The sequence below is a fragment of the Podarcis muralis genome, chromosome 3, assembly GCF_964188315.1.
Source record: "Podarcis muralis chromosome 3, rPodMur119.hap1.1, whole genome shotgun sequence".
Classification (NCBI taxonomy): domain Eukaryota; kingdom Metazoa; phylum Chordata; class Lepidosauria; order Squamata; family Lacertidae; genus Podarcis; species Podarcis muralis.
The window spans coordinates 60,802,766-60,819,194 of NC_135657.1; the positions used below are offsets into that span (position 1 = coordinate 60,802,766).

At 41.7% G+C, this 16,429-nt stretch overlaps 1 protein-coding gene across 1 annotated transcript; it reads left to right on the plus strand.

Moving 5' to 3' along the window:
• Positions 1-2,092: 2,092 nt before the first annotated feature.
• Positions 2,093-12,508, plus strand: PERP (p53 apoptosis effector related to PMP22). Its single transcript, XM_028723539.2, has 3 exons — positions 2,093-2,448; positions 10,077-10,220; positions 12,020-12,508. Exons 1-3 carry the CDS (start codon positions 2,235-2,237, stop codon positions 12,241-12,243), a joined length of 582 nt encoding a protein of 193 aa, XP_028579372.2. The 5' UTR covers positions 2,093-2,234; the 3' UTR covers positions 12,244-12,508.
• Positions 12,509-16,429: the final 3,921 nt, after the last annotated feature.

Genomic DNA, 16,429 nt, shown 5'->3' on the forward strand with positions numbered 1-16,429 from the left:
GGTTATGAAGCCGGCTTGTTTAAACAAACCAGATAACATCAAGCACAGTTTACAGTTCAGACAACATGCTAAGTTGCAGTGAAGGGAAAGATTTTTCCCAATTTCTTCTATAAGAAGTGCATCAGTACTGGATGCGAGAAGCAGAGGGAGAGATTAGGCTTGTTGCCTTCATGGCAAAATGTGGATTTAGCTTGACATGCAAACATGACCAATAAACAGACAAGCTCAAATTAGATGGCAAGTCTTCCAAAATCTGGTTCGCTCCAGATGTTTGGGACTACAATTCCCACCAGTCCCAGGTGGCTGGAGTTGTAATCCGAAAACATATCAAAGGCACCAGGTTGGGGGAAGGCTTAGGCTCACTGAACTCAAAACCTTTTAAAGGCTAGGGAGTATGGGCTGGATAGTTCAGGCTGAAAAGGTGACTACATGGGTTAGGAATGTACGAAAGATGGAGAGATTACCGAAAGCTGTCTGAGAGATTTGTTAATGGTGGGGGAAGGGGGATGTTGCCTTTGCTCTGCCTGCCTGATGCAAAGCTTGCACTGTGGGCTGTTCACCTTCAACCTTACATACTTTGATAAATATATCAAAATGTATGGTACAAGGAAAGCACATGAAAGCAACCCCAATGCTCCCAGAAGGCAGGACCAAAAAAGTCCAATACTTTTTAAGAATATTCAAATAAAGAGTATACTTGGGGAACACATATTTATGAAATGATTCACAAGGAGATGGGGAGAAAGGTTATACAATCGTACCTCGGCTCCTGAACGCTTTGGGAATCGAATGTTTCAGCACCTGGATGATCAAAAACTGGGGGTGTTCCGGGTTTGGAACGTTCTTTCCGGAGCCAAATGTCTGAAGGGGCTTCTGTAGCTTCCGATTCACTGCAGGAGCTTCCTGCAGCCAATCAGAAGCTGCACTTTGGAAGTCGAACATTTTGGAAGTCGAATGGACTTCTGGAATGGATTCTGTTCAACTTCTGAGGTACGACTGTATGTAGCTTGCTCCTAAGGTGGGATAGTTCAGTCAGTGCAGCAGGAAACTCTTAGCATCTCAGGGTTGTGAGTTCAAGTCCTGGGTTGGGTGAAAGATTCTTGCATTGCAGTGAGTTGGACAAGATCCATGGTTCCCAATGTGGGGCGGGGGCAATTTGATTTTTAAGGGGGGGCAAGTCGAGAATAAGTTATTAACAGTTAATGGCCTTTTAGGCTTCCTCCATGTGAATAGGAGATCATTTTTTGAATAATAAGAATTATATGTCAGGGCACGGGGCGCATCAGGATTTTAGAGATACTTAGGTGGGGCATAAGGGACGCAGTGGCGCTGTGGGTTAAACCACAGAGCCTAGGACTTGCCAATCAGAAGGTTGGCAATTCGAATCCCCATGATGGGGTGATCTCCGGTTGCTCGGTCCCTGCTCCTGCCAACCTAGCAGTTCGAAAGCACATCAAAGTGCAAGTAGATAAATAGATACCACTCCGGCAGGAAGGTAAACAGCGTTTCCGTGCGCTGCTCTGGTTCGCCAGAAGCGGATTAGTCATGTTGGCCACATGACCTGGAAGCTGTACGTCGGCTCCCTCGGCCTATAGAGCAAGATGAGCATGCAACCCCAGAGTCGGTCACGACTGGACCTAATGGTCAGGGGTCCCTTTACCTTTAGGTGGGGCATGGCCCAAAAAAAGTTGGGAACCACTGGACTAGATGGTCCTTTCCAACGATACAATTCTATGATTCTGTGAGATTTACCTGGAAGTCAATATTGGTTGCAAACGGAGTGCTTCTCAAGGAAAAGAGTGCGCCTTTCCGTGGGCCTTACTTCCGGAAAGGGCCTGCTGCCGTGTGTATCCGCCAGGCGGTGTCCCCTGCCTCAAACCAAAACCAGCAATTTGGCAGCCAGTTCGAATCTCCTCCCCTCGAACAACATTCGCCGTGCTGCGCGTCAGCCAACACGCCCCGCGGTGCATGTCAGCGAAGGGTTAAAAACCTGGGAGTGTACTTGGAAGCCAGGTTTGTTTACCAGCCAAGTTTCTCTCTGGCTCAACAGGTTGCTGCCTCCGCCGCCGCCGCTGCCCCTGCTCTGCTCTGTGCCTGGAATCTAGGCGCGGCTCTCTCCTCCCTGCGCGGAGATTAAAAGGCGCCCAGCTCCTAAAAGCGGCCTCGCGCGCGCGCACCGGCCCAGTCCAAGGGAACTTCTCCTCCTCTCCGCTTTCCCCCCTCTTCTGCCCAACATGGTTCGCTGCGGCTTGGCCTGCTGGAGGTGCCGGTGGCTCCTGCCCCTTATCTTGGGCTTAGCTATCATCCTGGGCATCATCGCCTTGTCTGGCAGGGGGTGGCTCGAGTCCGCCGAACAGCCTTACGTGCGCAAAGCCTCTCTCTGGTCGGACTGCATGAAAGCGAACGAAAATGATTTGAACTGGGAGTGCAGATCCCTGATGGATTATAGTGAGTATCCGAAATCGGGAGCGTGGGCTGGTTATGGGCCTCACAGTGACTGGACCCATCCATGCACAACCAGGCATTAAAATAACTGGGGAGGGGGCGGAATCTAAATCATCAGTTCTGGCCTACGGTAAGTGGCTAAACTGGTGTCTGAAAATGCACCGGTAAGAGGCCCAGGATGCATTGTACAAAGGTCACCTTTGCTAACGTTGCCTGCTGTTAAGGAAATGCTCTTCGTATCTGGGCCTGGAGTTGAGAAGCGTTGGCATATTTGTGGCTGTTAACTAAAACTAAAACTATCTGATCCGGTAGAAGAAAGTTTGGGACTTGGTGTGCCTGGGACAGGCGGAATAGGACTGGGCTGGCATTGAATTAGGCAACAGGGAGAGGAAAGACTAAGAAAAGCTCTGCTAGGACCTGCGGGAGAGGCAGGGATAAGAATTAAAAAAGCAACGCCTTGCATGCTCTCAGATTGCTCAGTTAACTGTTTTGATGTGTAATGAGAACTAGACTTCAACAAAAGGAGAGCACATTATTCAATTACGCCAGTGACTTGTACAATCATTCTCTTCATTTCAAAGGGCCTTGGATAAGGCCACACCCTTCACCCTATCAAATGCTATTTTGTTTAATTTTGAGAAGACTTGACCAGCGGCATTGTTGCTTGCTTGTTTGAAGTGCACAAGATGTCCGTTGTGTGACAGGGATCCTTGCATGGCAGCTTCTGAGTTGCTTGGTGGCTCAACCAGTTAGAATAATTTTGGAACATGACTTTCCATATACAGGTTTACTTCTGCTCTAAAATCAACACTTTCTCACGAAGTAGTATATTACTCTTTCAAAGCATGTAAAAATGTTCATAATTTTTATATGTTGGCTGTGAACATGCTAATTAGTCTTGGAAAAATGCAGAATTTAGCCTTCAATAAAGACAAGTGCATTCTGTCAGCAGAATAGGCACAAATAGTAGGTAACAGTTATTCCTTTGGATATAATGCAGTAAATGTCAGCCGTATACATAGGCCACAATCCAAGTATATGTGTGATTGACTTTCTTCTTAGAATGCCAGACTCTGCAGAGCTGTTTCTGATTCTTCAAATTGGTGGCATAGAAGAAGTCATGCAAGAAGTTCAGCTCTCATTGAACAAAAAGAACTAAAAATAAATCCAGATTTTGGAGTCTTTGTAATACATTATTGGGAGGGGGTGTTGTATGATTCCCAGGAAATAATATAATGGTGAGCACTTGGATTTTAGGAACAGAAAAACCTTATTGCTACTTAGTGTGGCCCTTAAAAACAGGATCCTTACACGATTTTACCTTCCGCCCATTGAAAATGGCTGCTGTGGGAGAAGCGCAGGGGGAAGGTGTCAATCCTTATAATGGAGTGAAAACAAGAAATGGTCCCTTGGTTGTGTTACTGCTGCACTTCTCTTGGAGGGTGTGAGAGGGGGAAGCATGCCAAGAAACTAGGTAAAACTGAACTCCCCATGCCAGCAGCAAAAAGGATATAACAACGCTGGGGTGTTTTACAAGGCTGGCGTGACCCATACTCCGAGCCATACAATTGCTCCCTGCAATATGGGTATAATAATGATGGACTTTTTCCTGCATTGGCAGATACATTTTAAATTGCTTTTAGGGGACATTTTAAAATGCTTTACAAATTCAGTAGTGGGGTATGGGGTGGAAAGTCCATTTTAGAAATCTCTTAAATATAAAGCTGAGTTAGAAAGATCATGAATTGTCTTCACAATTTGTTTTTGTGTAAGAACACTACTGCCAAGTCACAGCTATACCGAATCCCTGGATTTCTGAATTGTTGTCTAAGGGGCACATATTCACCAGGCAAGACAAAAAAAAGCTTTAACAATGAACATCAGGAAACAGAACTCCTTTTCGTGACTTCATTCATTGCTTAAAAACACTGAAAGGCTGCCCTCACTTCAGACGTCAAGGAGTTAAAGAACTATACAACGTTTAGAAGACATCTGAAGGCAGCCCTGTATCAGGAAGTTTTTAATGCTTGATGCTTTATTATGTTTTATATATTATGTAAGCCGCCTAGAGTGGCTGGGGAAACCCAGCCAGATTGGCAGGGTGGTAATAATAATAATGGCCATAATCCCGCCTTCATGTTTTTCATCTTATCTTGGGTTGTAGAAGGACTAGAGACTTGGTTTTTTAAAAATTAACTCTGGGATCATCTTTCACAGCAACTGCCTCCTTACTGACACTCATGGGGAGTGGCAAGCCTGGCCCCACCCTAAACATGTTCAGATGAAGGTCAGAACTCTCCTTAGGGATGTGCAAACTATATACTTGTTGGCTCTCTGTACACAGTTGACGGTTATAGACAAGCAACCATATCAGTGCTAGAGAAGCATAGATAAGACCACTCCTATTGTGCTGTTTTGTTGCTAAGTTAAAAATGGTCACAGCTGCACTTTGTCTTTACAGCGTGCCATAACCCATCTGCTCAGACTACTGCAGATTTAATTGCAGCAGCTTATTTGTATGAGAGCCTCGTTTATTTTAAGTTGCAAGCTGTACCTAAACGTATCTTGAGGCACTTTTTCAATCATGCTTAAAAAACTGTTCTGGGTTGGAACCTTTTATAGGGAGCTTACAGTTTGACTATTAAAGAAGTTTTTTAAAAATAAAAATAAAATTTTTGATGATGCTGGATAAGTATCATCTTAACTTGCTTCTTTTCTAAAGAAATACATTTTTAGAGTCTTTCATATACATTATTAGAGGCATGTGTGAAGATGTCCAGCTGCTGTTATGCTACAACCAGACTAGATTTTCCCATTTCCCCTGCCATCCCAATTTACCCTGGGCCCTCCAGACTGGTGTTTTATTGTGGGTGTGTTCTGCAACATGTTCTTGGCCTGATAGTAGTACAGTGGTACCTCAGGTTACATACGCTTCAGGTTACACACTCCTCTAACCCAGAAATAGTGCTTCAGGTTAAGAACTTTGCTTCAGGATGAGAACAGAAACCGTGCTCCGGCGGTGCAGCAGCAGGAGGAGGCCCCATTAGCTAAAGTAGTGCTTCAGGTTAAGAACAGTTTCAGGTTAAGTACGGACCTCCGGAACGAATTAAGTACTTAACCTGAGGTACCACTGTACATTACTGGTAGATTTGTTCTACTATAGTTTTTTCTGTGATGTGTCCCCACAAACTACCACATTATTGCTATCCAGAGGGGCTATAGTGTAACAAAAGTGGAACAAAAATAAACCAGAAGATTTGTGATATAAAAAGTTGCCAGATTTCACCAAGAAGTTACAGTATATGCACTGACTGGAAATGAAGCAGTGTAACCTTTACAGGCACAAACAGTATTGAAAGCGGAATTGCATGTGATCCAGTTTTTACTCTTTAAAGTAGATAGCGCCCAAAACACAACTTGCTAGCAAGGGTCACCCATGTGGTTTGGAAGCTGATAATTTTTCATAGGAAATATTATGTTGCGTTGGCACCTTTCAACAGGTCAGGAGGGCGGAAGTAAATGGTGAGAACTGGAAGATATTTCCAGTCTACTGTAACCTAGAGTAGACTGGAAATATCTTCCAGTTTCTAGGTAGGGAAAACTATTGGGTGGGGAGCAGTTCCCACCATGCATAGTGAGATGCTTAAAACATGACAGGTAGCTGCTATGAAATGAAGAAGTTAGGCTGTTGTGCCAGCCAGGTAGATTGGATTTTGAGAGAGACTGCTACGTATTCTCAGGTCATTTCCCTCAGCTTATCTATTATGTACCGACTGAGAACATGTGTAGATTTTTAGAAATACTGCTTTCCAAATAAGGGTGGTGTGCTTCAAATTCGTTGGAACTGGATGGGAGTCAAATCTCTCTACTCACTAAGATTGACTTGTCAGAATAAACAAGTTAGTTTGTAAGAACGCCACAAAAACCTGCTGCTTGGCATTATGTTTTCTTTGTTAAAATATGGCAACGGACGCCGTGTGAAGCAGTTGCACAGAATGATGGTGGTGTGAGAGATTTCTGGTTGAACTCCTTCTCTGCTAGTGCTTCTTCCCCACCCTTCCCAAGCATAAAGAAGCTTAACTTCAAGAAAGAATACTTGTTGATACAAACCGTCCTTGGCTGCAGCTTCATGATCAAGCTTGTACTTGCTGGCTTTGAGTGTTGCAGAGGGTATGGAAAAGAGCCACACCCTCCATATGAAGGGATGGGAGGGAACCTCTGCTTGTAATGATTTCTAAATTGCCAGCGTCTTAATTCAGATTTGTCTGAGAACCAAATTAGACTTAACTTTGGAATAATGAATCTCTTTCCCCAGGTTTTCTTTTTTGTAATGAAAGCACAGCCCAAGGAAGCTTCTTGCGTGGAGTACAGAAATGGGGAAGAAACCGGGCAAGTTTCTTCTCCTGTATGGCTGTATTTCCCCCTCAAAATTAACTCCCATCAATAGAAAAAAAAATACATAGCTATTGTTTCCCTTGCAGCTGGGCAGGGCAACTCTAAACTGTGGTTAAGCATTATGTCAACAATATTAATCACAGTTAATACTTAAGAGTACAGTGGTACCTTGGGTTAAGAACTTAATTCGTTCTGGAGGTCCATTTTTAACCTGAAACTGTTCTTAACCTGAGGTACCACTTTAGCTAATGGGGCCTCCAGCTGCCACCATGCCACTGCCATACGATTTCTGTTCTCATCCTGAAACAAAGTTCTTAACCCGAGGCACTGTTTCTGGGTTAGCGGAGTCTGTAACCTGAAGCGTCTGTAACCCAAGGTACCACTGTATCCCCTCTTAACTAGTTTGGTTAGCAAACCATGATTAGGAAGGAGTAGAACCATAATGTTAACCCTGGTTAGCACTCGCCTATTCAGGCATTATACTCTTATGTAAACTCAGCACATGAAGAGGAGCAGGGCTGAGAAGGCCCTGTGCCAGGTAGTCATTTCTGTGGACATCTCTGCTGGGAGACGGCTTTCTCATGTGCAGCTGAATACTCGGAGGCTTCCATGCCACCCATGTGACCACGAGTGTATGTGAGGCACAGGCAGGGGAGTTTGTAGGTGACATGATGTGGCATGGGGCAGTTCAGCACAGCCCCACTCCTACCTGACGTGTTGAGTTTCCAGTGAAGCATGATGCTGCCTGAAGAGGGTTATTCAAGCCGAAGAAGGGTAGGGAAAATGTACAGAGGCAAAGGCATGTGATCATATAAAAATAAATGACTGAGCCCTGAATAGACATAGAGATTTTAGGAGTGGCTTGCTCGCTGGAATGATAATAATTATGTCTATTATTACTGTTGCGCCATCACTGGAACAATTATGATCAGGATCAAAGTTTAACAAGCCCAACTGCTTGGGTGTTTTCATATTAGCTTTTCCAATCTCCCCAGGACCACAAACTTACAAGACACAGCATTCATAATCATTTGAGGTACAAAGAAGCTTTATAATTAAGAGTTTCCTGAATTATTGTGTGTGAAGCATCTTTATAGCTATAAACTGTTCTAATCAGTGGATTCATCATAGACCTACATAGCCGAACCTACCTTTGTCCTTCTTTTATTTATTAAATAATTGCCTGTTACTAACCCTTGCGTCTGATTTAATTCTGAGACACAGCAGGAAGAACGCAGGATTATTGAAGTACTGCTCAAGCTGGTTAAAGAACTGAAAACTGGAGGCAAGCTGTGGGATCAGTCACTTCCTCTCTCCAGCTCTTTTTAGTTTCTATCTTTCCCTTCTAGATTTAACAATGGTTAAGGGTTATATCATCCTTAGAGACAATTTGGGACAAATGCAATTAAGTGGTATGCCTTTAAAGATGTTGTGTAGACAGAAATGCGCAACACAAGCTAAGATGTGCTCTCCTATGCCATCCTTAGAAGCCTATTTTGGCAGTAAGCAGTATATAGATAACAATAATAATCCATATGTAATAATACACATGGTTTAGCATAATAGGAGTGAGTACTGGGCTTGAATACTACCTTTTCTTCCTCTGGCGCACCTTTGTGAGGGTTTTGGAAGCTTCCACTTCCAGTTTTGGCTAACTGCAGCTTGTTCTGATATCCAAACCTGGACAAACTGCAGTTAATTTTAACTATGGTTAGTGGAAACCAACCAACTTCAAACCGTTGTTTATGAAGTTGGCTTGTCCTTATTAAATGCATGTCAGATTAACCACACTTTAGGGTTCAGACATAATGCTAAACTGTGGTGTAGCATTATGTGTAAGCTGGGCATTATACAGCCTTTTCTGTGCCCTCTACATTTAGATAGGGTGCATGTGGTGTTAGGGGAGGAGTACCTCTGGCGGGGGTGCTTTTTCTGGGGTAGTTTGTCCATCTTTGGCCCCCCAACCTCACCTGTGGCTCCTAGAACCTGTCAGCTGTTTCCCAATATATAAAAATGTTAAGAGCAAACTTAGTGCTTCAGGTTGGTAATTAAAGCCCCTGGCTGAATGAAAACTGACAAGGACCAATTAACAGACTAGTCATCAATAAAGCAACAAAAGGACACAATCTACGAGCAGGAAACTTTCAAGTTACATTGGAAGGAATATTTGGTATGTTGGTGCAGCACTTAACTTTATCTGTGGAACTTGCTTCTAAATACATGGGCACAGAATTGTACTCTTCAGTGCACATGAAGGCCTGTGTTAAAGCTTGCAGCTCTAATTTAAGCAAGCTGCCGGATCTAGTCTCATTTCTTGACTTGTGCATTTTCTGTCTCATTAAAACTGAACAGCTTCAAATCTGGGACTTTCAGTGCAGTTAAGGTTTTTTGGCTACCACGTTATTACTGAATCCATATATTCCTTCTCTTAATACCTTTTGATAAAATGATAGAATATGTAATTACCACTGGCCTCCAGTGTCATGTAAATCCATTGTCTCACACTCTTAGGCTGTGTTCATATTACCAGCTTAAAGCACAGCTAAGCCACCCTTTTTCTTAATATCTGGCTGTCTTAGGGTATATGCAACACTGGATGCACCTAGATAGTTGAGCAGGGCCCAGAGAAGCAACATAATGTACAATAATGATATGATGCTGATGGAGGATAAGGCTATGAGTAATGATGACTGCATGCTATCTCTTTGATCAGAGGCAGTGTGATCAAAGCGAATCTGAATACCAGTTGCTGCAGGAGGGCGATGGTGCAAGAGGGCTGTTGCCATTATGTCCTGCTTGTGGCTTTTCCATAGGTTTGTCACTGTGAAGAAACAGGATTCTGGGCTATATATCAGTGTAGACAGGCAGCAACCATTTTACAGGTGTCTGATTGACGTGTGGTCACGCACACGCTCATTGCTGCTGACCCAGAAGTGGCCTGAAAATGGGGTGGGGCAGGCTTTTGCATTCGCTGCCGATGCACATGGGGGTCAAGAATAGAACCCCCCCCCCACAAAATGGTTGCTGCTTGTATATAAATGCAGCAGGATTCGTCTCCTCCTTCTCTAAAAAAATCATGTGCGTTCTATTCACAGTTGTGTTACCTTGGAGCTGCATTCAAATTTTGCAAAATGTGAAATATGTGCTCTGCTTGCATCACTAAGCTCTAAATTCATATGTGTGTGTGTGTGTATAATATCCTCTCTTTTTCTCCCCTTCTTTATTTTAAATCATAGGTTGGGGAAGAGCTTCTGCTGCTACATACCTTGTTGGCTTTGTCATCCTCTGCATCTGTTTCTGCCTAGCAGTCATAGCCTTTTCCATTGATATTCTACGGTTCAACTTTGTTCGAGGCATTGGAGGTTTGCTCTTCGTCGTTGGTAAGACTGCAGCTAAGAGAAACTGTTTTTAAACAATGGGCTTACACTGAATACAATGTGACTTTCCTTAGATTTATTTTCCAGAATCTTCTTGATCCTAGAGAAAACTTTGTTTTCATTTCAAAAACTAATCAGTAGTGACTATGCTTGTGTTAGTCCAGAAGTAATCAAGGTTGTAATATTTAGGGATGCATATCTGAGATTTGTAACAACACACACACACACACACACACACACACACACACACACACACACACAAACACACACACGTTTTAAGGCACCGAACTCCCACCAACATTTATGTTAATTTTGACTTCCAACCTCTGTTAGTCTCAGATTCTGACCTATAGAGCTCCTCTGTATGAGAGCCATTTTCCATGTTGGGGGAAATAGGGACTACTTTCCCCTGCACCAAATCCATCTTGACCAACCGCCAATAAAGACTGTGAACAACTGCTACACAGGTACATAATGCTACAGTTTCTGTGATTTCTGCAATTGCAGAAGTGGCAGCAGAGATAATTTTTGTAACTTGTTTTCACTGCAGATTCACACGCTGCCTAGGACTAGTTACAGAAAAGGCATCTGCCTGAAAAACATAGTGGCTGCTTTAACTAAATGGCTTGGATGCAAATGTTTCACTGTGACTTGAAACTGAAAGTAAAAGTTTCTGATCTTTGGCCTGGAGGAGCAAGCAGGAGCGTGAATAGATAAACCCCAGGCTCATGCATGCGTTAATAAACCATTGCTTACTGTTACAGCCAAACTAGACTATTATGTACTTTAGCAGTCAAATGTTGTTGTTTCTAGGAACTAAATTATCTTGATTTTCAGTGACAGATACGTCTTATATGTGTTTCAGGTATTAGTGTTGAGGTGACTCAAGACATGCGTGTTCACAGGATGACTTGCATGCCAGGCTGAAGCCACTGCTAGTGTCCTTAAACACAGGTCCTGCTTTAGGAACGCTCGCTATGCGAAATTCACTTATCTGAACACCAGGAATTAGTACCCAAACCTTGCTATGTGCAAGATTCCTAGGGTCAGGAGTGTATTAGAAATTTCCCCATAGTAATCAATGCACATTGTTGACTCGCTATGCGAATGGAAATCATGGACACATTATATGAATGCTCGCCTAACAAACAATTTTCAGGGAATGCATTGTGTTCTTAAAGCAGGAAATGCATGTACTGTACATTACATGACATTGCTTGAGATGCAGCACCCTCAAGTGGAGGCAGCTGACACATTTTCCTGATTGTGTACACCCCCATCATTCCTTCTTCCTTTTTATACTGCAACATACAGGGTTTTTGTGTGTGGATAAATTCCCAGTTATGTGAAGAATTTCCACGACTGCTAGGAACTTCAGGCACTACTGTGGAAACTTATTGACACTGCAAACCCATACCAGTTCCTAGTATCCTAGAAAGAATCCTGGGAACTGTAGTATTGAGGTGCTAAGAATGCTCTGTTACAGAACCCAAAAAAATTCCCAGCTTCTCTTGGAAGGGGGAATGACTTAAAACCACTTTGAGTCTGTGGTGTTGATAAGCTAAGTGTGTCCAGTTTGCAAGGCAAGTACTGAGTTGAACATTCTTTATTTCATCTGCTCAGAAATAACACATAGTTAATGATTCTGGAACGCCCAGCGTGAGGGTGCTGCAACCAGTCTGTAATTGTAGTAACTGATTAAACATTTAACAAGAATACAGTTAGCTCCAAATAAGTTTCTCAGGACAAAAGGTTATTAATTTCACTCCTAATTTGTTTTTCTTCGCTTTTTTCCCATTCAGCTGCTTTCCAAATTTTAGGCCTGGTCATCTATCCAGTGATGTTTGTGGAGGACATTCCATTGACAGGAAGCAACATGTTCAGCTGGGCTTATGGCTTTGGTTGGGCAAGCACTGTGATTGCGATAGGCTGTGCCTTCTTTTTCTGCTGCCTCCCCAACTGGGAAGATGAAGTCCTGGGCAACATCAAACCCTACCCCATCTACAGCAGTGGCGAACGTGTTTGATATGGAGTTAGTAGAAAAGATCACTTTCAATAAAGAAAACTATATCGTTTCTGGCTTGTGGGAAAGAGCATGCTTATATTGCCCTGTTTTCATTTGACATAGAATTCCTAGCTTTGTTCTAATAACTAAGCCAAATTTCACAGTTCATTTTTAGTCTTGTATCCATTTTCAGATCTGGCAGCTGCTGTTTTTACAAGGAAGACAGAATAAATTGTATTTTGATGGCTAATACAAGTTTCCTTGTAATATCCTCATAAGAAAGTAAGATGTGTCTCTGCGTGGCTTATTTCTATATTTTGATATTTTACTGGGTAAATTCCTTTTACACTTTAAGACCAGCACAACCCTTAGAGTCTAGGTTTGCAGGATCCTTATCCACTAATGTCAGTCTGATGTGAATTTTAGAAAAAACTAAAAGCAGTTACAGCAAGATAGTGTCTATGAGAATGCTTTGGAAAAGTGCAGAATAAATATTTATACATTTAGCACACAATCTTTTAAGCTAAGCAAAGTTTCTGTGAGGCTTGCGCCAGAAGAGTGCTTAAGAGTTGCAGCCAGTATGACTACTGAGCTCAAATAGTTACTACTTACTCCACAGTAAATTCAAGTGCAAGGATTGCAACATTTTGTATGCACAAGTGTAATGCATACTGGCATTCTGTAGGTTTTCAAATTAATTACATAAATCTCCTCCCGCCCCATGTCAATCAATCTCCAAGCACTGGAAAATATTTTGTATGTTTTACATTTCTCAGTTGTGAATTGAGGGTGGAAGAAAGCTTTAGAGCTGCATTTTATTCCAACCCCCAATATCTGATATACCGTAATTTTATCCTTGATAAATGGAGCTCCCTGTAAACATTTTTATACGAGTTTTGAAACCCCATTTTTGATACAAATAAATTGCAAAAAGTAACGCGCTCTAGCAGAAGTAATGGTAGTAGTAATAAAAAATGTGTGCCAGCTTCCAGTCTTATCCTCCAAAGTCCCTAGGGCAGAAAAATCACAGCAAGGTTACCATATCCATGAAATGAGAACTGTAGCTTTCCCAGAGATGTCTAAAAGCTGGATTTACAAAGCTAGCCATAATCACATGATAAGAGATAAGATGGGCAATTATCAAGCAGTGAGATAGTATATTGCAGGTTTTTAAATCTATGGTGATGCTCCTCCATATTCGACCACATCTAGGAGAGTTAAGCATGTGCTTAGCAGTGCAATCCTATAACTCTTTACTCTGAAGTAAGCCCATTGAGTTACTGACAATAGAATTGCAACCTGGGGTTCCCAAACTAAAATTAGTGGGACTTAAAAGTGTTTAAATTTGGGTTCTGTAACTTGGATGATGACAAATATTTTAAGGTTTTCAAAGTGTCCAGATGTTAAATGCTATATGCAGTGATGGACAGGATTAAAGTGGTACTATTTTGAACACAATATTTTTTTAAAAAAGGTTATTATGACTGGAAACCTTGATATATGTGTATACTTTCATATACGTAAAATATTTTGTAAATGTATAAAACCTATGTTTATCATGGCAGCCATCATGATTTAAAATATATTACTAAGAAGAGTTTGGAAGATCAAATATCAGCTTTATACCTTTTTACAGGGGTTTTTGTATTTGCAGAAACGTTGTATATTGTGATTTATAACTTCAGACATAACTGTTTGATGTATTTTATAATTCTCATTGTCCAAACGAATCCATCCACTGTTGAATAATTTGCTTAATAACAAGTTCTCAAGAAAAAACTAATGCAACAGTTTTAATGACTCTGAAATGTGATTGCTGTCTCACAGTACATATATTAAATCACAAAACATAACAACACACAACCAAAGAATACAAAAGTTTCTTTAAAAGTTTGAAATATTTGCTGTTTTTTAAATAAATGCTTGTACTTATTGTCAAACTTTGCAAAACATCTAAATAGACAAAAAATGAGTGGGCTGTGTTGTTTTAAGGGAGAAAGCTTAAGGAAGGTAAGACTCATTACATGAACAGTCAAATGGTAACATTCATGCTATCTTTTTTTAGTAACTCATGCAGAAGTCTGTATTCAGTGCTCTGCATGCTTAGCTCTGCTGGCTCCTTCCCCTGTGTGCTCCCAAAATCTTTTCTGGAGTGTCCTCTTCTGGAAGAGACAGAGGAGGAAATTCCATTATATTACAGAAGTATGTTGCAGCAGTGGAACTGCAGCATTGGATACTGCTTGTCACTTTTAAGAACTTACACAGTTCTTAAAAGTGGAATTTGATAGGTGATGACAAAGAATGGCTCCCTTTAATTTACGCCGGCTTCCGCCCATGGTAAGTCAGCAGTGTGCTTTCACCTCCAAAGGCCAAACCCATCTTTTGGTACAGTCTTTCTCAACCTGGTGCCTTCTGGATGTTGTGGACTCCCAACTCCCATCATTCCTGACCTTTGGCCATGCTGGCGGATGCTGAGGGGGGTTACAGTCCAAGAGCATCTGGAGGATTGGTCTAGAACACGACATTTCCTTGAGTATTGGTTAGCAAAGGTATCTCCAAAGATAAATCCAGGCTGATCAGTCATGGGTGTTCATGCACATAGTAGTGGCATTATGTCACCAGTTGAAATGGTGCTTTAAGTACGCCATGGGGTTTTCTCCTCCTCAGGCACATACTTAAATGGATGTTTTGAGTTGGCTCTTAAAATGTTGGTCCTTTTCAGTAGAGGATTTACATTCACATGCCTTGGAAGCTGTGCTGAAGTTGTTTGATAAAATCGTATCTGGAACACCTAACATGACCAATGAAATGAAGAGGGAGTTTAGTATTCGTGCACGCCTTACACTTGCATACTCTTTTATTGTTTTTCATTATAAGACCTCAACAGGACATGTAGCTTTTATTAAGTAGAGTCAGCCTTCCATTTGCCATGGGATAGCAAGATTTAAATAACTCCTTTTTGTACCCCTCAGTTGCTACAGCAGTTATTGTCCTGTTTTTTTATGGAGCCCAGTCTTCATGCCCTACAATCTACCCTCAGTAGGAACAAATGTTTTAAATTCAACAAAATGTGTCCTAAATCTGTAGGGGGTGGGATGATTTTGGTTTGTATAGACTAGGGATATTTTTAGGACACATAATTTGTTATTTTGCTTAATGGCTTATGTTCAGATGTTTTAGAGTAAGTTTGTTTTTAATAATTGCTTGTACTAAATGATCAGGCTTTTGTATCATACGGACTTCAGTTGAATAAACAGTTTTGATACATTAAAATGGGAGTGTTTCATTAGAAAATGACATGCATGCCTTGCATTGGTTATGCAGAGAAAGGTTAACATACCGTATTTTTCGCTCTATAAGACGCACCAGACCACAAGACGCACCTAGTTTTTGGAGGAGCAAAACAAGAAAAAAAATATTCTGAATCTCAGAAGCCAGAACAGCAAGAGGGATTGCTGCGCAGTGAAAGCAGCAAATCCCTCTTGCTGTTCTGGCTTCTGTGATAGCTGCGCAGCCTGCATTCGCTCCATAAGACACACACACATTTCCTCTTACTTTTTAGGAGGGAAAAAGTGAGTCTTATAGAGCAAAAAATATGGTAATTTAAAATAAAATATATTTTGACTTTTTAAAGAATAATTTCGGTATGCATTTGTAAATAAATGAAGTGTTTTAAAATTATAAAAGTTATATTATGCTAATAAAATGGGGAAATGTTTTTTTAAAATTTTTTAAAAAGCCGAGGGTTGGTGTTATTGACAAGATAATTAGAACACAGGCAGTGGCTGTGGATTACAGATGGCCTATTCTCACCATCACAGAGGGTGTGGTGACTTCAAGCAAAAGTCAGTTTGCACCCAGGACAACTGAGTAAAGCCTGATGCAATTGTGGAGACATTATTTTCACATGCCATTGCAAATCACCCAGTGGCATGCTGGAACCAGCAGAGGTTGGCTATATTCCAAGCCAAAATGGCATACACTACTTTTACAGAGGCATGTGCTTTGAGGTGAGTCACAGCGCCCCAAATCTTACAAAAGACACTGCCAGCAAGTGTCTTTTCCAAAGCAGCTACACACTTCAAGTTTGGCAACAGAAGAGCCAAATCAAGATGATAATCTTCATGTGACTAGTTCTGGCCTTAAGAACTCTCATTGCTCCTCTTAGTTCACCCCCAGTAGCCAGGAATGCTGACTGGTGGGAGAA